The 24029-nt window shown below is 32.6% G+C and overlaps 3 protein-coding genes across 3 annotated transcripts; 2 read left to right on the top strand and 1 right to left on the bottom strand.

Annotated features, from left to right (window-relative positions):
• The first annotated feature begins 6174 nt into the window (after window positions 1-6174).
• On the top strand, window positions 6175-7336 carry LOC145069031 (hydroxyproline-rich glycoprotein family protein). The gene is made up of 2 exons (XM_079016008.1): window positions 6175-6964; window positions 7056-7336. Exons 1-2 carry the CDS (start codon window positions 6194-6196, stop codon window positions 7143-7145), a joined length of 861 nt encoding a protein of 286 aa, XP_078872134.1. The 5' UTR covers window positions 6175-6193; the 3' UTR covers window positions 7146-7336.
• A 2807-nt stretch (window positions 7337-10143) lies between these two features.
• Window positions 10144-12484, top strand: LOC145066641 (uncharacterized). The gene is made up of 7 exons (XM_079013925.1): window positions 10144-10327; window positions 11037-11195; window positions 11282-11496; window positions 11624-11674; window positions 12094-12188; window positions 12273-12339; window positions 12422-12484. Exons 1-7 carry the CDS (start codon window positions 10144-10146, stop codon window positions 12482-12484), a joined length of 834 nt encoding a protein of 277 aa, XP_078870051.1.
• Window positions 12485-12834: 350 nt separating this feature from the next.
• Window positions 12835-17032, bottom strand: KEA5 (K+ efflux antiporter 5). The gene is made up of 19 exons (XM_079016044.1): window positions 16650-17032; window positions 16242-16285; window positions 16101-16168; window positions 15973-16009; window positions 15821-15882; window positions 15588-15663; window positions 15432-15506; window positions 15260-15331; window positions 15076-15159; window positions 14922-14990; window positions 14757-14834; window positions 14581-14669; window positions 14398-14494; window positions 14259-14312; window positions 14061-14156; window positions 13780-13968; window positions 13632-13709; window positions 13394-13534; window positions 12835-13141 (listed from the first exon to the last, which is right to left on the bottom strand). The coding sequence occupies exons 1-19, from the start codon at window positions 16882-16884 to the stop codon at window positions 13079-13081; spliced, it is 1707 nt and encodes a 568-aa protein (XP_078872170.1). The 5' UTR covers window positions 16885-17032; the 3' UTR covers window positions 12835-13078.
• Between the last annotated feature and the right edge of the window lie 6997 nt (window positions 17033-24029).

The following is a 24029-nucleotide window of genomic DNA, read 5'->3' as shown; positions in this document are numbered from 1 at the left end:
AAGTTTGAAAAGAAGAACCATCTTACACACAAAGTGTGAAAAATAATGACAGCTACAAAAACCATAAAGGGCAAAACTAAAAAAGGAAACTGTTACTAAATTACTGTTACACCTATAATATTCAATACAAAAATACGTACTGATTTTTTTTCTTTTATACAAAGTATTAAACAATAACCTGCTGCATATAATACATACTAGTTGTGAGATTCATGTATTACATGAGTTAATTTAAAAAATATCTTAAATATAAATGTCTAAAGATTTGAAAACTTGAGATTTATTAGAAAATAAGAAAAATAATGAATTATTAAAATCAATTTTTTATCTTTTAAATTTAAATAAATAAAAAAAAGAAACTAATGAATTTTAATTTTAAAATTTTGAAATTAGAAGGTAAGTCCATTAATGAAGTTGATATCCATTAATTACTACATTTATTGCAATTTATTACATTAAAATATATCAAATTTAATAAAATAGTTAAACTCATAAAATGACATTTGAAAAAAAAATAATTCAAAATAACCACAAAATGACATTTGGCAAATTGAATGAGAGTGTGACAAATGACAAAAAAAACATTCATTTATTAGAATAGATTAAACATTAAGTTTCCAAAAGATAATTAAACATACAAAAGAAAGCCCACAGATCGTATTTGGGTAGTTATAAATAATATTATACTTAATTAGTAATGTACAACAAGACTTCAAAAAGTATCCTTTCCTTCCTAAAAGATTTTGCTTACAACATCCTTAGTTCCTAGAAACATGTTAATAAACATACACAATAAGCTAAAGGTTTAGCGGATAAAACTAAATTCATGACACTTACATCTCAATACAAATTTTAAAACTATAAAATAAAACCCTATTATGATTTGTTTCCAAATACATTTCACACATGTCCCAAACCATGGTATTTATGCCACTAAGGCCACCATTAAAATTATTTCCATCGGTATTACCATCATAAAGACTACCACATCAATTCATTCTCATTTAGTGATATTTCAATCACCAATACTACCACACTAATGATTTTTTATGCGAGATATTATAGTTACTAAGACTCCCAATTTCATTCCTTGAGAACTTTATCATTCCAACGCCAAGTTTGCTAAATTCTATCTTTCACCTCCCAAATTATATATATATATATATATATATATATATATATATATATATATATATATATATTCAAATGTTTCTACCAACTATTGTGTTGTATAACGCATCCATCAAAAATTAGCAAATAACTAAATAAATAATTAAATCAAAAATGGTATTTCCAGTTTTTTGCACTTGAAATTATCAAATTAATGAGATCATTTAATTAAATTCATGCAATTAAGGAAAAAAAATAAATGTGTTGACCTAATATATTAATATCAATTAGACGTCCATAACATTCATACATATTCATTTTGTTTTGCTCGTGAGTTTCTTGTCTTTCTAAGATTGATGGATGTGCATGGTGATAAACCGAATAAGGTAATAATTTTTTTTCTAATCATGTTTAATGATTTATTTTTGTTCATATGTTTCGAATACTTTTTATGATTTACAGAAGGATATTGAAGATGACAATATCGACACAAATTAGGATAATGGGAAGGATTCCAAGGTTGTGGCGAATGACGTTGTGAAGAAAAAAAATGTGGGATTTGCTTTCGAATTTAATTTCACATCCTTCATTCCTTTAGAATTTAATTTTCCTGATAAATAACATAATACATATTATAATATATTCTGACTGAATAAAATATTTAACAAACAATCAAATAATTATGTAATACCATTCTATTAGAATATCACATCATTCATTCATTTGGAATTTACTTACCCTTCATTTACCATAAAGAAACACAAAATACCAAATCATATTATGATTCTGTTAGAATCTCATTAAGATATACTCTACACGAAATTACATAATCTACAATAATTACATATATTACCCCATGCTACAATCATTATGTTAGAATGTAATTATCACAAACCAAACAAAAAATTGCCTAAAGTCATTCTATTAGAATTTCACACTTCATATTCTACAAGAATATCATGTAACTTTGTAACGCCCCAAATTTCAACCCAAAATTTTCGATTAAAACTTTAAGTATTTATTTAATTCGCAACTACAAGATCTTAAAACATTTATCAGAGTATCATTAAAGTTTATCAAGTACACAAGTCCCCCATTGTTGCGATGCAATCGAGCCGTGCCCCTCCTTTAATATAAGAAAACCTGAAACATGTAAACCACAAATCATAAGCACAAAGCTTAGTGAATTCCCTAAATTACCACACACAACACAACACAAATAAACATCTATGGGTTATCAGCAACCCTGGGGACTATCAGCAGTGCCAATGGGTTAACAACATGCCCGATGGATTATCAACAAGCCTGTAGACTATCATCAGTCTCAGTCACATATAAACAACATAACACAATAATAACAACTAAACCCAGCTGGTCATGACAGATACAACTATTCTACCACACAGGCTCATACAAACATGCAAGAGTCACAAAGACAGCTAGCACCCTACATATATAATTTAGTGAGCCGACATTGGTGCCTTCGACTCACAAGCACAGGGAGAAGACTCACATGAATCGAAGAACCATGAAACACTACGACACTATCCCTTTTCTACACTGGTTGCACTCGCAAATCCACGAATACCAGAACCAGATAAATTCTTAATTAATAGCTCCAAACCCTCAAGTTTGACCCACGGTCGATCTTGGTCAAAAAGTCAAGGGTCAACGAAGTCAAACTTCAGGCTGAGTATGCCCAGCGTACTCAGCTCGTACACATGACGTACTCACCATTTACGGACGGAACTCCTCACGTGTACATGCAACGTACCTAAAGGTACGCCCAACATACTCGGACAAAAGGCACTTTTCCATTAAGTGCTTAATCTCTTAAGCCCTTTCATCCAACACTTAGATCTAGTCCCACAACATCATTATAAGTCATAAAGTTTCCACATTTATGACTTTCCATGTTTAGAAAATGTCCAAAAGCCATAACCTTAACTTATTAATCCATTAAGACATCATGACACTTTCATGGAAGGAATAGAAGGATAAAGATCACATTTTTATGGATCCTAAAATCCCTATAATGGATAAAGTCCTATCTTGACTAGATAAGCCTCTTGCATACCTCACACCACACCTGAAAATGGCCTTTATAACTAGCAAGTGAATGATCAACATTTGACCACATTAAAGCATAACACTCCTTATACTTAAGTCCCACTATGTATCTCATGTATTAAGGAAACAAAGATAGTAACATTTATCAAGTATCACTAACAAAAACGATCCATGATATGGGTCGTGTCCAATACTTCTTCCCTGACAAGGACCTATGAATCTTGGTACAACCACTTGCCTACTTTCATCTGGTGAGAGTTAACCCATCAAATTCATATTAGTCTTACTTCATAATTTCTCCTATAATTATAACTAACTATGAACCTTTAGGATAATAATATTATTCATGGATTAAACATGTTAATATAGAACACAACAAGCATTGATGTGATGATCATATCCAATATATCAAAATAATATAATAGTTGTTGTCTTTATTTTCCAATATCCAAATACTAAATACAATTTAAAATCCCATTTATAGAATAATGAAGTCCTAATAGCTGAAGTGTGACCATTTATACTTTGCTTAAAGGAAGAATTTATTAATGGGCTTGACTAAATTCAATTTGTGTGAATTTTGCGAATATTATCATCTCCATATTAGACTTTACTCTAAGTATAGTTAATTATCTTGGAGAATGTGATTGGTGTTCTGATGTGATACAGAGTTTTCTTAGGTTGATTAAGTATACTCTTGAACTCATCAAAGATTTCTAGGTTATCCTTAAATGGAAGGAATTAACTTAGTTTTTCTTAGAATTCATTCATTCAATCATATTTGATTTTAGCTTCTAAAGTAGTAGCATATTCTTATTTTGTAGTAAACCGAGCTATTATGTTTTGCTTAGACCTTATTCTAACAAAACTTACTCTTCATTCCATAATGAAGTCATAATCCAATTATAATTCATAATTATATATGTACCTGTTTTGAAGTTAGCATTTTATGTAGCTCTTTACATAAAAATCTTCTTCTAACTTGATTACCTCATATACATTCTCTTAGTTCTTCTTAAGTACTCTTAGAATGTCCTAATAGTCATCTAGTGACTTACCCTTGTATCAAATTGGTATCTAATGATATGTTCATAGCATGATCATATACCTAGTCTTATACATAATATGGCCTAGATGATGGATTTATTTTCCAAACAAATAAAATATAAATCATTTTATCTAGCTCAAACCCATGTGCTAAGTAATTCTGAGGCAAGCTCAAAATGATGTCATGTGTCAATGTCAAGAGTCAACCAAATGAAACTTGTATCTTGATCTCTTTAAAGATATTGTCAACATATGTACATTGTCTTTCCTAAGTCTTTCATCTTAGAAGCACTTTCCGAGTTAAGACGAAAGAGCCTTGCATAGTCAGAATGTAGTTTTCCATGATTAAGTATGTCCCATTCTCCGTCACCCTCACCGCGTTGTGGCAAGGCCTTTGCCGGAATGTGGTGGCTACAGATCTGTAAGTTCGTTCCTTATTCGATTCCCGCCTTAGGGATAACTTTTCTCCCAACTTCTATCATTCATAACTTCTTCGTTTTAAACCCGTTTTCTATGATCTTGATATTCATGCGAAGGTGGGGATACATTCTACAACTATTTTAAGTCATTACTTATTGATTTAATACAGTTCATAATTTATTAGTCACAAACTTGGCCTAAAAATATAAAATTTCTCATTTTACCTTTTTGGCCAAAATGCATATTCTCATGTATTTCTTCTCTTGAACTTACTTATCTAATCTCATATGAATGACTTAAACTCATCTTGACCATTTTGATGAAGTCACAACTTCATAAACTAACCAAAATCTCATAAATGACCATTTTGCCCTTTTGATCAATATTTGACTAAAAGTCAAATCTCTCTAAATTTTGGGTTCTTACACATGTGGTACCTCCCCTGATTTTCTTCTACCCAAACACAACTCCTTCCACTCAAGAAAGAAAAAGAGAAAGAGAGAGAGAGAGAGAGAGAGAGAGAGCGAGAGAGAGAGAGAGAGAGCGAGAGAGAAAGAGAGAGATAAATAGAGAAAAGGATGTAGGGTACGATGAATGTCGGTTGAGTGGGTCCGTTCATTATTTTTTAATTATTTAAATATTCCAACTTTTCATATGTACAAATTTTCACATGCCACTGAAGCTTCGATTAAAGCTATATATATATATATATATATATATATATATATATATATATATATATATATATATAGAAAGAGAGAGAGAGAGAGAGAGAGAGAGAGAGAGAGATTGGCCTGCAATTGAAGCTTCGTCACAGGAACCACTAAAACGAGGATAGGGAGTCGAGGTGTAGAACGGAGAAGATGGGGGGTCGATTGCGTTGTGAGATATGGAGAACAAATGCGCCGGCTGTGAGATAGAAACGATGATAGAGTTATGATGTGAAATGAAACAAAGATAATAACGTAAAATGACACTTTCTTACATAGTAAGAAATTAATTCCATCATCTATTTTAAGAAATGTGTTTTACTAGTAAGAAATGAAAAAAATTCATTTAGGATTCCAATTTCATCATACAAAGTTGAACCAAACACTGAAATGTGTTGGACTTTGATCATTTTCCTTCGAATTTCATTCTATTCCAGCAAACCAAATGCACCCTAAAAATACGAAACAATCATTTAAATCACAAAAATAATTTCAAAACACCTATGCAAGTTAATTTTTTAGCAAAACACATGGACAAAGTTGTAGTTTAGTCTATTACTCATTAGGGTTACGAACTTATTTATTGACCCGGCTTGACCCATGCTTTAAACCTCTTAATTGATAAAAGTTTATCTTAAGGTTGGTGATTATAAATATTGAGTCGCCCACCTAAACCTTAAAACAGGTTCAAGTGATGAGGTAATCACATGGGAATTGTTCTGGTTCAACATACCCATATAACTATTAAACCCACTTCTACCCACTCTCTTAACTTCGTACATAAAAACATGCACACAAACTGAACCAGATCATCGATCAAACAGTACTGAAACACTATGGCAGATCAAGAAACCACAGAAAACCCTACTGCCACACGAATCAAACAATCAATTTCAGTTCCTTTTCTCTGGGAAGAAAAGCCAGGAACACCAAAACCAGGATGGAAACGCGTTAATCCCATCATGCAACTGCCTGTTAAACTGATTGCTTCAATTCCGTTTACATGGGAAGAAAAACCAGGAACACCACTACTTACTCCTTTTTCCAACACCAAGATTATTATGCCTTCTTCTTCACCACGTCTGCACCACCACAGTAGAAACAACCCGTTCTGCGATTCGGATTCGGATCTTGAACATCAGGAACTTCATGTTTCAGAACCTGAGCTGGGAATCATTTACTCATCACCAAAACACCATAAAAACAATCCGTTTTGCGATTCTTCTGATGACGAGCTTGAAGAAACTGAAGAATTTGAGCATGGTGAAATGGCAGAATCGAAATCCGATAACAGTGGCTACCTTCAAGCTCCTTCATCGCCAGCTTGGGAAACCGAGAGTATGGCAAGCAGCTGTGCGACTGGTACAACAACGCTAGCTGGATCATCGTTCTTGGAATGCATGTTTCCGCTTTTGACCCCGAAAGCTGGTTTCCTTGAAACCGCTGGTGGTTCAGTAAATAGGCCTCCACCAACGAATTCTTGTACTCAGATCGTTAGCTATGCCGCAGAGAGTAAGCCATTGACACTTGGTGAGCTGATTATGATGAGCCGAAGAAGAACTTATCTCCAGAAAGTTGTCGAATCACATCAAAGCAATCATTCAACGGTAATTATATATCCTCGTTTAATTAAAACATGCATGTTCAATCATTGTTATCGATCATTTATTTTGATGGTATTAATATTATTACTTGCAGGAATTGATGATGAGAAATGGATTTGGATGTTGCATTGATGTTGGAGGACTGCAGAAATTGAAGAGGCAGCTGCAGCTAAAACTGATATAGGACTTCCATTGAATCACTTTAATTGTTGATGTATGTTCGTATTTTGGGTGTTTTTTTTTTAAATGTTTCGTAATTTCAGAGTATATGTGTGATGTTGTGAAGATGTTCATACATCTGTGGTTCCGTAATGCAAGTTAAAACAATTTGGCCCTTAATCATACAATTATACTATTTAAGTATTAATTAAGTCATGCATGCTATAACACTACGTACAATATTAAGATATTGCTCCAAAATAATTATGGTTCACACGTTTAGAGTAGGAAACAACATGAAAGTTGGATCAAAGAAAAAAGAACCTTCTCGTAAACAATGATTAAATTGGCGAAAACATCCGTAATTGATCATGTGTTAGAAATAAACTGAACTTGCAAAATCACTTTTTGAGACCTTTTCCCTAACAAATTAATATTTTCCCCAACAAATTAATTTTGTTATGTATAACTACAATAACTACCAGCTACATCTAACTTAATTAGTGGAGGGAGTGGTGAAAGATGGGTTGCGGGATGTCATAGCTAGGTAAAACCATTATAACCCTTCTTCTGGTACGCAAGAATTTGAAGTTAATGTGACTTTCTTAAAATGCTCAACGTCCTTCAAAGTTTCTTCGTTGGTTTGTTGTAATTTATGCTTGTATACTTGTACCAGAGTGTTTGGGTTAAGAGGATTACGTTTTCACATGCTTAGGAGTGTAAGGGTTGGAAGTGAAAGAAAATAGAAATATTGATATGACAATGTAGGTTGGGAGGGATGAGAGGGATGAACTCTCTCGAGTCTCCACCAAAAGAAGTAAGAGCATCTCCAATATAAGATCAATGAAAATGTGGAATTTTATTATGAATTTCAAAACTAACTTTTTACCATCGTGATAATGTACATATATATGAACTAAATGTTTTTTTTTTTTTTTTTTTTTTTTTTTTTTTTTTTTTAATTTGTCTTTAATACAAGTAACCACCCTCTTTAATTATAATCAATGATATTTCATTTTACTCATTAATTATCATTAATTTTAAATTTTTGTCATCTATTAACTATCTTTTTTAATAAATATTAAATAGTGTTGAATTTTTAAGGGCTTTTGACTTAAAAGTCATTAAGTTTGTCAAATTTTGTTGGTTTTGTCATCATTTTTTGTTCGTTAATGTCCAAAAGTTTTTTTCATTCTTGCTGCCTATAATATAGATGTTTAGGGATAAAAACCGACAAAATTTTACAAACTTAAGGACTTTAATGTCAAATTTGAAAAACATACTTAGGATAAAAACATATAAAATTTATAAACTTGAGAGGTTTTTTTGCAAATTTGAAAAACATACTTAAGGTAAAAACATCAAAGATTTGTAAAAAGGACAAAAATGAAAAAAAAAAACTTGGCAAATTTTGGACATTAACGAACAAAAAATCGTTACAAGGATAAAACCAACAAGACCTGACAAACTTAAGAACTTTTATGTCAAAAGCCCAATTTTTAATTATAACATAATATTTCATATTAAGTTCTTAAGTATCATATACTATTTTTGGTACTTTTATATCTATATACGTTAGAATTTAACATTCTTCGTATTTTCAGATATAAAAACTTGAAAACCTTTAATTTAATTATCAAAATTTTTGTTATATACTTTATTATTTTTATTAAATGTTTTTGTCGTGTAATATTTCATTTTTAAAAACTAGTGTTTTTTAAAAAATGACAAATTTAGATGAGAATATTTTGTAATACATTTTATAAAAATGTTGATATATTAGTTAATTATAAAAAAAAAAAGAACTTTTTAAAATAGTCGATGATTGGAAAATGTTTAAGTCAATATGTTTTTGTTTGGTAAAATTAGTGAAAAACTGATATAACAAAACAAAAAACTATGTTTGAAGTCGATAATTGTGGATGCTTTAAAAATATTACTAAAACTAGATTAGCAATTCCATATCGTTTGAAAATGAATGTTTATCTAAAATATTGATATTATTATACGATCTCATACCAATGAAATCATAATTAGGTGAGAGTCTACATGTTGCATTTTGTATCTTGCGGAATTGGTTTAAGAAACATTTGTGATCATTGTAAGGACAAATAATAGGTGTCAATTAGGTTGAGGAAGTGGGCTCGGCAAGGGCTCTGTAGATGCTGAAATACATCGGTAAACACTGCCCCATCTACTTGGGATGTCGAGCTAAACAACTTACAACCCAACTCAATAGTTACTTGTAGAGCCTCTATACTTTCTTTTATTCATTTTCTTCTTCTTCTCTCACACTCCCTCTTTTCTCATGTCTTCTTCTCCCAACTTAGAAAATTGTAGCCCTTCCTCTAGCAGTTGAGGTGGAGCCCTACATGTCCGAGACCACTCCCTAGCCCTAGGTGGCACGAGCTCATTGGATTAGCCATTGGTGTATATTGGCAAATAATAAACCGGGTTAATAGACTCAAAATTTATTTTAATTAAAAGGGGTATTTATTTTGTTATAAACTTATAATATACATATAGACACGGTTAATCTTAAACTAAAAGTATTTTTTTCATGTGCAAATGTCCACTCTTTTGTTTTTGTATTTTTTAATTAAGATTTTACTATTTCCAGTAAAATTACACATATTAAAATAAAATTAATCTGAAAGTGATTTAGTTGAAAAAAAAAATCACAGATCCAAAATAAAGATATCGTCAATAAATGCTGATTTATTTACCTTTATAGCGGTAGTAAATGTTTTGACATATTTGTCAAAGTCAAAAGAAACTAGCGTTTCAAATGGGCCCACAGTTTGAAAAAGTGTTCGTGGCGCTAAATAACCACCGATGTATACATACGTCCACCCTGTATCTATCCATGCTTCCATATACAGAAATCTCACCATTAATTGCAACATTTAGGGTTTCTTTCTCCTAAGAATTCTCCAGAAAACCTTGTTTCACATGCTCTTCGGCGTTGTTCTCCATTCTCATTTCTCAAGGAGTGCTTGGAATAACTTTGGCGCCAGAAAATAATGGATGAAGTACAGGAGATGATGGAAGCTTTAGCTATAAACGAATCATTGTTCTATGAGTATGTTGATCTTAAATACGAGTTCGATGCATGTCAGTTCTTTGATTTTTCTGTAGATGAAACGGATTACGATGTACAAGAAGCAGAACGCTGGTTTAGATATGCTCGTGAATATCCACCTGCTCGTAAGCACCTCAATTTCATGATTACTTCCTTATTTATCTTTCTGTTGGATCGTATTGCTACGTTTTTGCTCTGTGATTACTGATACTTATAACGAATCAAAACATGCATAAATTTTATGAATTAATCACTCTCTATCGTGCATGTTTGCTGTTTGATTTTGCTGATCGTAGTTAGTATATATATGTTATTAGTTCATTGTAAGGAGATGTTTTGTTTGTATTGGAGCTAAAGGCTGACGATTGATTGAATTTGGACTATATTGATTCGATTATTTGAACCATCAAGTTTCATTATGATCTTGAACTTTGAGCTATAATATATTTGGAGTAAACTGATTTGAACTTGTGTTTATATTGCAATGATTTGAGCTGCAACATGAATTGTCCCTCATCCCTTCCATTAAAGTCTACATATCATTTCTGAAAGTGAAACTAGTACTTTTCAAAATGAGATAAGAATTTCTATTTTTCGCGCCGAATTTTTAATTTTTGTAGATTTAATATCGTTATCGATTATTGCTTGAAAAGTAAAGAAATCGATATCGAATTTGGACATAATTAATGTAAAAACCTAAGGACGGATTCATATTTTCTTAATAAAAGTATTTGTTTTCATGATTATATATCTATTTGTTTATTGTCCTTTTCATCAACATAACTTCAGATTAATTTTCTCATATAATTCTTAGAAAACTTTTGTAATGTTTAGCTTACATGATTAAGATCAAATTGACTGATGTAACAATGAGTGCTCCTGCGAATGTTCACTCAACAAACACACCAAAACAAAAAGCTGATGAATCTATTAGTGCTTCCATACTTACTCCTTCAGATTGGAGAATGCCATCTCCAGAAGAGAAAACTGAAGGTATGGATTAGGATTTAGGATGAGTTTTTGTAGACATTTTTCCTTTCCATATTCTACTAAGTCAACTATTATTCCAGTTGATTCAGGTCTAAAATATCATAATTTGTTTGCTGATGATGATCATACTGTGAAAGCTAAACCGAAGTCTGCAAGCAAATTATGTAAACAAAGTAGAACATTCATGAAACCTACTGCTAGCCATTTAGCCAAGCAGATTAACTCGGTAGATATACAAACTCATAGTGGATGTGAAGTGGAAGACACCAAAAGACAGAAGTTAGAGATTGGGTTCTTGCGTAAGGTGGACTTGCTTGGACTTATAACTTATAAATATATCTATTATTTCAGAAACTTTTGTTTCTATATATTATGAATATAATCATGCATAGAAACATATGTATAATAATTCCTTTTTGTCTTGCAAGTAGGTTGCACAACTGAAGCACCAGACCCCATTTTCACACAAGATGACTGCAAAGGTAATGTACTTAGGGCCTTTTTTTACCTTGTTTTTTTTTCCTCTAGTAAGTTTTGTATGGATATTTTTTTTCTGACTGTCTTTGACCCTTAAGTTAACGTGGGGAACGAAAAAGAAAAAATAGCAATTTTGTTACAAGTTACCATCTTGATATATGAAGCTAGGTTTTTTTTGGCTTAATCCATTAAGTTCCAGATCAAGTCAAAAAGACATAGTGGTGTGTAGTTGTCCAGATTAATTGTTTAATGAACTCATTAAGCTAATAAAGTCAAATATTGTATACATAATAACATAAAGACTGTTTCTTTTTTGAACCGAATGAACTAAATAAATGACTATTTTACCTTTGTGTGTAAAAGTGATATTGAACAAGAAATGATTGTTTATGTAAAGAATTGTGCATATTGTTGGCGTTGACAGGCTTCACGGTTAGAGGCCAGCTCAAACTCTCGATCTAAAACCACCATCCCTAGAAAACCTAAATTGATGACAGAAGAAAGAGCTCGAAGGCGTAGGTAATTAATTGATTGTTAGTAATTTTTCTTTTTTACTAATAATCTAACAATTGCTAATTCCGGTTTATATTATCTTTTTACTAGGTTTAGGTCCCAGAGTGAACCTGAAGCGAATATTTATACTTTTAAAGCACTACCATTGAATAGAAAAGTGGGTATTCAATCACTTAGCATGCTTGTATTTGTTTTGAAAATGAATTTTAAGCATGTGTGTCACATTTATCTTTTGGCAGATACTTGAGTCACCTTCATTGCCCATTCGTAAGAAGAGCATTCTTCATAATGTACGCTTTTAAGATCAACATACTCATAGAACGATGATTACATTCTGATACATTATATACACTAACACCTTCTTCATTTTCAGGTAGCTAACACACACAACTCTGTTCCCTCAAATACCGAGTGAAGATATGGCCTTGAAAAGGTCGATCGAATTCCTTTTTACCAATGAATATTTATACCATTTTCATTACCAAATCATTTGAATACACAGATGGATGAATAGAGGTTTTTGAGAGTCAGAATATATATATATAATTTTCTTTTTAGATAGATATATATAATTTTCTTTTTAGATAGACACCCACCCATTAATCGATCAATCAGTGTAGTGTTATAACTGACATGTGAAACTGAAAAGATGTATGTTATCAAAATTGACTATTAATAAGGTAATTTCAAACAAATCCTAGACACATCACATCACATGATTGCACATATATTACAGAAAGACAAACCCCCTATACAATCAATATATGTACATATCAATTAATCCTTGGTTCCTAAGTTAGCCGCCAACATATACCGCCTACCCTACTACAGCTACCAAACTCTCAATGAACGGGTGCAACAAAAACAGAAAACCATTTTACGTACAAACAAACATGTCATAACACTCTGTCTCGTTGTTCAATCATTTTGCTATGTGTTTCAATCACAGACGTTTTCTCCTGCAGCACCAAAAAAAACACTTGAACAAACAGGAATTCCCAAAACCAACATCTAATATATAGGCCTTTAGGTGATCTTATTTTTTTTGTTTCCTGTTTCCTGTATATAATTAATAAGCAAATATTCCTCCTTGTCCACATTTGAATTTTTTGTCCATCTAAAATGTTTTCATAGTATAGGGGCCTTGTATGTAAAAATAAATCCAAAGTGTGGACACATGAATAGTTAGAGAGAGAGAGAGAGAGAGAGACCTCAGGTAGTGGGATGGTGTCTTGAGGAAACCAATGCATCAAAACTCCCAAGTGCATCACGGCAGGTATCAATTTGAAAAGTACAGGGGTTGTCACCAGACTCAGAGCAGTGGTTCCAAGAAGAAGAAGGTACATCTTTCCCTAAAAGGACAAAAAAAAAAAAAGTATTTAGCACATACATCTAGGCAAACATCAGATCACCAAAAAGTCATATCCATAATTATTAATTAATTCCAACCTCAACCAGATGTAGATTAGAGGCACGACTCAATAGAACAAAAGCAAACTCTCCAATTTGAGCAAGCATAATTCCAACCTACACAAAAAGAATCATGTTCAAACAACCAACCGAACAAATTGATTTGGTTTGTTCAAAATCAACTTACAAGAAATGATGTCTTAACACTATATCCAAAGGCCTTTGTAATGACTGCAGAAACTGTAGTCTTAACAACTATAACCAGAATAACAGATGCTAGTAATATATCCACATGTGTCCACAAGAACTGTACATGTATAAGCATCCCAATGCTAGATAGAAATAAAGCTGCAAATAAGTTTCGAATTGGCTCCACCTACAACAAGTATTATGTATTATGTGTATGTGTGTGTCATTACTCATTATTATAACTTCTATATGTTCCAACAAATTGAATGGATAGATTACCTGATCTAAAGTATGCTGTGCAAAATCAGTTGTGGAAATCATAACACCAGCCACAAAAGACCCCAGCTCAAGACTTAGCCCTAATTTATCGCTACACTGAAAAAGATTAAAATACATTTGTTTTAATAATGACATAATTTTTTTTAAAAAAAAAAAGCATTCATTGGTAATACGACAAGATCATTTCATTTAACCTACCCAAGCGGATAATAAGCAAAAAGCAACTGCGGCTAGCTGGTAGAGTTCATTTGTCTGAATCATAAAAATAAATAAAGGGAATTAAAAAAAATCTTTAGTTGACTTAAAAATAAAAATGAAAATAGAAATAACAACTCACTTGAGAAGACAGTTGCACCATCAGCTTCAGAAACCGTGGCATGAATGACCATGTTAAAAGTGATGCACCAAACAGATATGTTGACAAAGTCATCAGCCTGAGGTAAAAAATGAAATGTTTCTTACTGCAAACACCATTAACAATAATAATTAAATAAATAAAAAGTCAAAATGGAAGACTTACACTTTTCCCATTGAAGCCATCCCCTGCAAAACCCCACTGTTGCCACCCAAAACTGGCAGTAAGGCAAATAGTAAGCCAACAGCACAATCCTGGAAAATATCAAACAAGATTTAAAAAATAAAAAATAAAAAATGTAACACACTATTTCTTTGTTTCTGACTATGTAAAATAATTACCTGAAAAATGAGTGTCCCTATAGTGACTTGACCATGAAGAGCATTATTACTGTTTTTCTCAACCAAAAATTTCACCACCTGTATAAAAGGAAAGTAAATAAAATAATCTCACTGTAACAAACTAGAAGTTAAAAAGACTAGGAAAAAAAAATTTAGGTAACTAACCACAGCAGTTGATGACATTGACAGGAAGCAACCAACAAAAACACCCTCTGACAGCCCTGCTCCACATAACTGTAACCCATCATTAAATTAAGAAAATAAATATTCACTCAATTAACATATATCTGTTTATTGTAAATAGAAAGTTGAAAAGTACCACAGCCAATGTTCCACACAAAAACATAAGAATAAGTATTTGAAGTAATCCTCCAAGAACAGCTACAGGGCCCACAGCTTTTAGCTGCATTAAGAACAAAAAAGGACAGATTTACAACATGATGAAAGAACAGAAAGTTTCAACAAACTATTAAATGAAGCATCTGGAAAGAATAAGAAAAAACCTTTTGCATAGAAAACTCGAGTCCTAGAGCAAATAAAAGAAACACCACACCAAACTGTGCAAATGTCTCAACCTGTGATCATTTATGTAAAAGATTATTAAATCTTGAAAATTGAAATTATTAATGTAAGTATAAAAATTACATATTCTGTAATATCAGAGTCACAACATACCTGAACCATCTCGCTTACAAATTTCAACCCACCAGGACCAATCAGGGAGCCTGCAAGAAGATACCCGACAATAACCTAGCAAAAAAAAATTAAGTTTAAAGAACTTTTAATATAAACTACAAATATTTATAAAGCTTAGAACCAATAAATACAAACCGGTTGTCCCAAGCAAGAACAGATAATTCCACCAATAGCAGCAGAAACAATGATCACCACCAAATCTGAAATCAGTCTATAGACATGGAACATGAAAAACACAGAGTTAATTTACTATAAAAATTATGAATTTCAAGCATAGGTGATAGGATCACCAGCTTTTCATCAAAAAATACCTGAAACTCTAGTGAATCATGTAAAAATGAATATCTGAAACAAACAAAAGATCTGACCTTACATCTACTTGAAGTATTGGATATTTAGATTTCTTGTTTGATATTACAAACACATTGTCCTGCAAATATATTCAAAGCATATATAAGAATGTGCCAAAAAGTACCACAACAACATCAATTTAAGAAGATCATGTTTTACAGTCAGACACCTGTTTGTCTATCAGTGTCTGTGTGCCATCATCTTCACTATCAAGAAAAAGAATGTTTATAATCCAATTCAGTAGGAATCATTGACAAATGACATTCAGATACACAGTAGGCATGTTAAGATACTTACGTTGTCTCTTGAGTGTCATTTTTGTTAGTCTTCTCATGTGTGATTTTAGCTACAGTCTCAAGAACAGCCTGCAAAAGGTCATGTGAAGAATGTCATTTGTTGTACTACTATCTTTGAGCTTTTTCCAGAAAAATTTCTTACTTCTTGATCAGTCACGCTGTTATTGAAGCTGCTTCTAGTGGAACCTGATATTGTATGAAGTAAATGGTGTGAGATACAAACTAGACAACAGAAAACATTTTAATCTAACAGACTCGTTATCAACTGTAAGTATTGTAACCAGATCTTTACAGATGCATTTCGGAGGTAGTAGGTTTAACACAAAGGTTGAATTGTAACAAAATTTCTGAATATAAGGAACACTTAATTGGCCATGATGTTGGTAATAAAGTTGTGAAGATTGGAAAGCATTGGGTGTATTACAAGAGAGTCATAACATTTGAAGAACTGAATCAACTTGTTAGACTTCAAATACTCATCTTGTTAACATGGAGTACCAAAATAAAAGAGGAGATCAAGCAATAGAAGAGATCCGAGAAACTCATTTACCATCTGTGGACTCATTCTCTGAGAATTCCTTCTCTAAGACGCGATCAAAAATCTTTGCGATGCTAGCCTCGCCGGAATCCGGCGCCGACGAATTAACTAAAGTTCCGTAAAATCTTTCCCTAGTCTCCTGATCAGATCTCGCGGATACTAAGATCCTTCCGCAAAACGCGATGATTATCAATACGGATAAAACACAAGGAAATCGGCCATCCCGTTTTGCGAAAACCCTCGCCATTGAAGCGGATTTCAGAGGAAATCAACAAGATTCATGTAAAAAGAGAAACTCAATCCCTAGTCACGATTAACATATGAAAATTCAAAGTCAAAAAGATTCCAGAAGGAAGAGAATCGTTTACGTAAAATGATGGCGAAAGAAATGGGGTTCGTTGCGATGATGATATAAAAATCGGCGATTGAACGATTTATTCAGGCGGGATGGATCGTTGCATAAACTATCCCACTACTGTCCGTTTGTTACATAATCTATCCCTATATTTAAGAAACTACAGATAGTACCCTGTTGTGGTCCACACAACTTTGGGGAGATATTGGAATTTGATCAAAACTCCGAGGATCGATTATGTAATTTACCCTGTTTCGAAGTTCTACATTTATATCCATCGGGACGTAAGCTTTTATACGAAGAGTTTGCGGAAAACACAAATAAAGTATTTGCAGACAACATTAATTGGATTGATAAGAGAATTTTAAGTGGCAACTCGTGATTGGATAGAAAACAAAAGCATGTAATGATGAGTATGATGGTCCAAATAAAAACGGGTGTCATAAATTAACCACGAAAATATCGTACTTCTCAATACTACTTGTTTTGTGAATTCGCAAATATGAAGACATGTATTATAATTTGTATACTACATGTTATTACAAAAGTGGTTTAATATTATTTTTTTACTATAACTTTTATATTATTTATCTCATGTCAATATCCTACTGTGATGACTCTTCCAAGAATCTTCGACTAACAACATACAATGATGCAAACGTTGATTTGATTCATTAGGACTTACCTTTGCCAATAAAAGGATATAAAATTTTAATAAATGCATTTAAGAAAAATTACGTTGCATAGTCACATATACTTAGTAAGTTGATATAACGGTGATTGGAGACCAAGATAATTAAGAGAAAGGCAAGTACACCCTTGATAAACTAATTTTAATATCTTTGGCATCTTGTGTTTTTAGGCTTTGTTTGGTTATAATAAGTTGTTTTGAGTTTTTGAATTTCATTAATTATTAAAGTAATTAGCAGATAAATTACCAAAATAATACGATTTTTTTATGAGAGAGTTTTATGAAGTGGGAGAAAAACCCAAATTAGGTTAAAATTAGAGGCGATCATGCGATTTTATTTTATCATTTGGGAATTATTTTTATTATAGTTTGTCTGAGTTTTTTTTCATCCATATTTATCTCTTCAACTTGTTAAACTGTACACATTCAGTCCTTATGACCGGTTACTCCAAATTAGCCGGGAAAATAACTTAATAGAAATATATTTTCCATTTTATACACATTTAGTCCTTAATATTTTTGTACATATTTAATCCTTAATATTCTTTTGTTCCAAAATAAGTCATTTTTGTTTTTGTACTCATTCAGTACTTATGAATGATTTCTTTAGGTTTTTTTCACCACATCTTACGTGGGACAATCATTGATGAAGTGTGTGGGGCTGTTGATGTTTATGTGTAACGTCTTATTTTCACAACAAAAAAAATTCATTTTTAAATAAGGCAAAACTCCCTAATTATAAATCCATTATTAAGAAAAAATGTTTATTCCAAAATACATTTATCAAAAATCAGAGTAATATAAGAAACGCAGAATCCTCAATACCGTTGATAAGTGTGTACAGTCATGCCTTCGTCTTCCCACCATCGACGATAGAACCTAAAAACATAAACAACTAGGTAAACACAAAGTTTAATGAGTTTCCCTCATAATACCCGATACAACAAACGTATTATCATGCATAACGGGCCCACACTCATCAAATTGTAATACTTTGGGCCAATAAGTCATCTGACTGGAATGCCAACATGTAACAGGTCCAATCAATCATCGGACTGGAATACCTAGGGTTTGTCGGCATGCCACCTTAACCCAACCGCTCTTCTCAAGCCTCCGTGTCTACGGCTTACAGCTGGCCTGCACCAGGTATCTTGGCCTACAACATATAACAGGACCACCTCAACTCTATCCCGCCACCATATGACTATCCCACGTAAGATGTTGTGTAAAAACCTAAATATGTACTGAATGAGTACAAAAACAAAAATGACTTATTTTTGCAACAAAAAAATATTAAGTACTAAATGTGTACAAAAATATTAAGGACTAAATGTGTACAAAGTGAGAAATATATTACCCTATTAAGTCATTTTTAGAAGCCATTTGGTTTGTAACATATAGTACACCTAATAAAGCCTCCAAATGTTAATTGTGTGATGCCATTAAGTGTCAACTTGGCACTAAACCACCAAACATCCTTGATTTAAGGTAACTTTTCAAGTCAAATGGGATGTAGTCGTTTAAAACACTAAAACAACATTTAACCTATATACACTTTTTATTTTAACACTTGAAAACCATGTAATTATCATGTAGATGTTTTGTACATTGTATTTGTATAAATCAAAAGGAAGTTTTGTTAAAAAAATCAAGTGGATGTTGTGTATTATGTACATGTAAAAGACAAAAGAAAAGGAGAAAATGGAGGTTAACATGAATATATTGAAGCTCAACTTCGAGCTGTAAAGAGAAGTACCTAGCAAAATAAATAAATTTAACCATATCAATATTGTTTAACAAAGAATTTTTTTTAAAGGATTGCGCGTAACATTTTAATTTTCGAAAAGAGATCAGAGAAAACATCATAATCAAGTAAAAAACTCACAAACTGACCTGTGTTGAGAGAAAATGTAGATATGGTGAGAGTGGTGGCATAGATATAGGGTTTATTCTATTAAATGTTTGGTGAAGATGGTGAAAACGAGGTAACGTACACACCCTAAAAATGCCATCTGCCATTGAAATTTCAACCAACCACCGACCGAGCATTTCTTGATTCTCGGAGCATTTCTTTGTTAGCCAAAAGTTTGAAACCTCCACCCGAAGCGAAGCGAGCCCAAATTTTTCATTCGTATCAGCTTAACTCTGAACCAAAACAGCAACCCAAAACATGATTATACATATACACACCTACATATATTTTTACATACTAACTGCATAGCATTTACACACACACACACATAGAAAGAAGAGATATAAAAAGAAAAAGATGCTAAACCTGCTTCATTAAAATTTTCTTTGGATGATGGAACTTTCCTTTTGATGCTTGCATTTTGGAGAATAAGTATCAATTAGATATCCAAGTCAACTTATCAGAATTTTATATACCATGTTGCACTTCAACAGATCTGAATGCAAAAAAAAAAAAATATTGCATCTTCACCATATCAAAACAACCTTGTTGTTGTAAGAGTAAAGCTGGATCATAAAGGATGAAATAAAAACCTTGTTGAGATGGAAATGTCTTTGTATCTTCTCGATGGATCTAAACTAACTCATCACCCACTGATTGATATCCTTTTCTCAGCTAAATCTTTGACCTGTAGGAAAACCATACATTAATCACAAAATCACAAACCTATCCTTGATCTTCAAAATTGGTGTATAATGAGCTAAAGGTTCAGATGGCCAGAATCTGAATGTGCTTTCCTGCTCTAACTCTGAGTTTTGTCAAAGAAATGATATAAGATGCAAAAAAAATACACAAAGAGAAGATGATAACAAGCACATTAAGGGTTTAATAACACATATCTATAATATACATAAAAATATATGAAATATCTTACCAAAATAGGGGCGTTTGGTGGTCATGGTCAGGGAATAAAGGAGCTCTAGGAGTTTCTTGTTCAAGTTTCTTTAATCCAACCATATATATACGAAATCAGCCAAAAAACCAATAAAATTAGATATTTGTGTAAGAAAAATTAAAAATAATTAAGATTAAACATCCAAGATGCGCGTTTCTTATTCAGACTCCATCAATTCAGCCAAAATAGAATTTGATTAATTAGAACAATATCAAATCCTAATCATATAGGAGATAATATTTAAAAAGAATAAGATATCGATCTCACTCATATAGTTAGTGGTGATGACAGGCCTGCTTTCTTCTCCTTCAACCTTGTGTCTCTAGATTTACAAAAGGCAAAAGGGTCTCTTGAAAATGGGGATTAGGGTTTGATGGTGAGAGAAGGTGACGACTGTAACAGACGGTGGTAATGGCGGTGCCGACTTCATCTAGGTCATAAAAACATAGTTTAAACATATATTAGAAAGATATTGAATTGATCAAATCGATGGTGGTGGGGGAGACGACTGTTTGTAGTGATGGAGTTCACTTGTTGGGGAAAAGAGAAGAAGAATGAGTGTGGTGGAGATGATGGTTGATTTAACTGGCGATGGAGATGTAGGGATGGCAAGAGAGAGTGTGTTCATCATTTAAGGAGGGGTCAACGAAGATGCAGGTGGCCGTAGGTGGTAACCGATGATGGTGGTCTCGATCATGACGTCGAAATTGTTTGTAGGTGGTAACTGGTAACAGGTTGAATTGGATGAAATATGTTATATAAAGTGGATATGTTGACTGATTTTGTTGGCATGAGAAATAATCGTTCAACTTTGAGCTCATTCAACAACAGTAGAATAAGATAAAAGAGATAAAAAGCTATAATTAAGGACTTGAATTTGAATATGCGTATAACTTTGTTTGACTTTTTCAAATCTTGACTAACCGGAAGATAGATATAAGCTAATAAACCACAGTCATTCTTATCTTTAAGATGTTGACCAAAATAAGATTTATGATTTGATAATGCATAAAATGATTGTAAATAGCCCAATACAGTTTGTACCTCTTAAAATTCAGTCATTGACTAAATTTGCATAATAAGTAACAAAGATATATATATATATATATATATATATATATATATATATATATATAGGTGAGATCGGTTGAGAACTCATAGTTTCCCGAGAACCCGATAACTAAAAGTGGAGCGTTAGATCAAAACTAATTCATTGAGGGCATAATCGTAATCTTATCAATCTTATTTAATGTTTAATTTTTTGTATTATTGTAAATATTAATAGAAATGCCTAAAAAATTACATAATAAGTCAAATTTTCAGATTTAAAAAAAAAATAGTATTTTTCTATTTTTTTTTAAAAAGTGCATATTTTTTAATTTTTTATAGAGAACATGAATTTTTGAAAAAAAATATTTAAAAAAAACTGCAATTTTTTAAAAAGCATTTTAAAAATCAATAATATAAAAAAACATATTTAAAAAATACTATAATTTTTTAACACAAAAAAATCAACATTTTAGGTGCATTTATGCATATTTTTACAAATATATATATATGCATATTTCATATACTATAATATTTGTAAGGAAATCATAAGAAAACTCATTTTATTTACTAATCTATAAACATAATACAATAAGTATTTTATTTGATACAAAATAAAATATAAAAAACAAAAAAATGCTACAAATTTTCAAAGCGTTTTCATGTCTTCGTGTCAATATTTCGATATTTTCTTCAATTTATCATTTTTCACATCTTCAATATTCACCACAATTTCTTCTAAATCTACAAGAAAATTAAAATAAAATATGAATTACATGTGAATCACATGTAATTCATGTGAATTACTTGTGATTTACATGTGAATCACATATTCACATGCAATTCATATATGAATTACATGTGATTAATATGTGAATTGCATGTGATTTACATGTGAATCACATGTAACTTGTATGTGAATTATATGTGAATTACATGTGAATCACATGTAAATCATATGTGATTTACATGTGAATCACATGTAATTCATATGTGAATTACATGTGATTTACATATGAATCACATGTGATTTATATGTGAATCATATGTAATTCATATGTGAAAAGATTACCATTGTTCAGTATGAAGTGGGAAGTTGCTTGGTTTGTTGAGTGGTGTTTGGCCCGCAGGAAGGTTAAAGCCGAGCATCAGAGGCCTCATGACAAGGTCCAACCGTTACCCATCCCCGTGTGGAAATAGGAGGATATCACCATGGATTTTATCATGAAGTTACCCAGGACGGCGCGGGTTGTTGATTCTATTTGGGTTATGGTGGATAGGCCGACCAAGAGTGCTCATTTTATTTCTATTGCTGAGAGTATATCTGCCGAGAAATTAGTGGATATCTATGTGCAGGAGGTGGTAGTCAGGCACAGAGTGACTGTGGTCTCGGACCGTGATGTTCAATTCACCTCTAGGTTCTGGAGGGAGTTTCATGATGAGTTAGGTACTCAGTTGCTTTTCAACACAAGTTACCACCCTTAGACTGATGGGTAGAGCGAGCGGATGATCCATACGCTCGAGGATATGCTTCGGGCATGTGTTTTAGACTTCGAAGGGAGTTGGGATACTTACCTCCCGCTAGCAGAGTTCTCATACAACAACAATTATCATGCTAGTATTGACCGACCCCGATTCGATATGCTGTATGGACAGAGGTGAAGGACTTCGGTTTGTTAAGGGGAGGTTGGCCATCGAGTTATGGGAAGCACCGAAGTGGTGATTTAGACCATTGAGTTGATTCAACAGGTACACGACAAGCTACGAGTCATGTAGATTTGTCAGAAAAGATATGTTGATCGACACCGTTCGGATCTCAAGTTTCAGGTGGGGGGTTTTGTTTTGCTGAAAGTGTCACCTTTGAAAGGTGTCATCCGATTTCGGAAGAGAGGCAGCTGGGACCCCGATTCATTGGTCTATTCAGGATTTTTTCCCGAGTTGGCAAGGTTTCTTATCGGTTGGATCTCTCTAATGAGCTCAGTCAGATCCATAACACCTTCCACGTATCTCAACTACGGAAGTGTGTAGCAGATGAGGATGTAGTTATTTCATTGGATGATATTCAGGTGGATGAGAGCATGAACTACGTTGATAAGCCCATTGCAAACATGGATAAAAAAACTAAAGCTCTTAGTAATAAGGTGGTGAAGCTAGTACAGGTGCAATGGCAACACCGAAAGGGCTCCAAATGGACTTGGGAGTCGGAGGACGAGATGAGAGAGCATTACCCAGATCTATTTACGTCAACGAACTTCGAGGATGAAGTCCAGTTCAAGTAGGGGAGAGATGTAACACTCAAAAATCCAGGTATTCCGTTTATGACCTCGGAGTATTCATTTTTAGCAAATATGGACCTTCCATACGTTGGGCGTATATATGCATACGCTTGTGCATGCATCGGGGGCTGAGGCTCGTACGCGGGGCGTACAAGG

This window comes from Lactuca serriola, chromosome 8 (assembly GCF_051521515.1).
Source record: "Lactuca serriola cultivar US96UC23 chromosome 8, Lser_US96UC23_V15, whole genome shotgun sequence".
Taxonomy (NCBI): domain Eukaryota; kingdom Viridiplantae; phylum Streptophyta; class Magnoliopsida; order Asterales; family Asteraceae; genus Lactuca; species Lactuca serriola.
The sequence above is the reverse complement of the archived record's forward strand: the minus strand, read 5'-3'. Positions and strand labels throughout refer to the sequence as shown.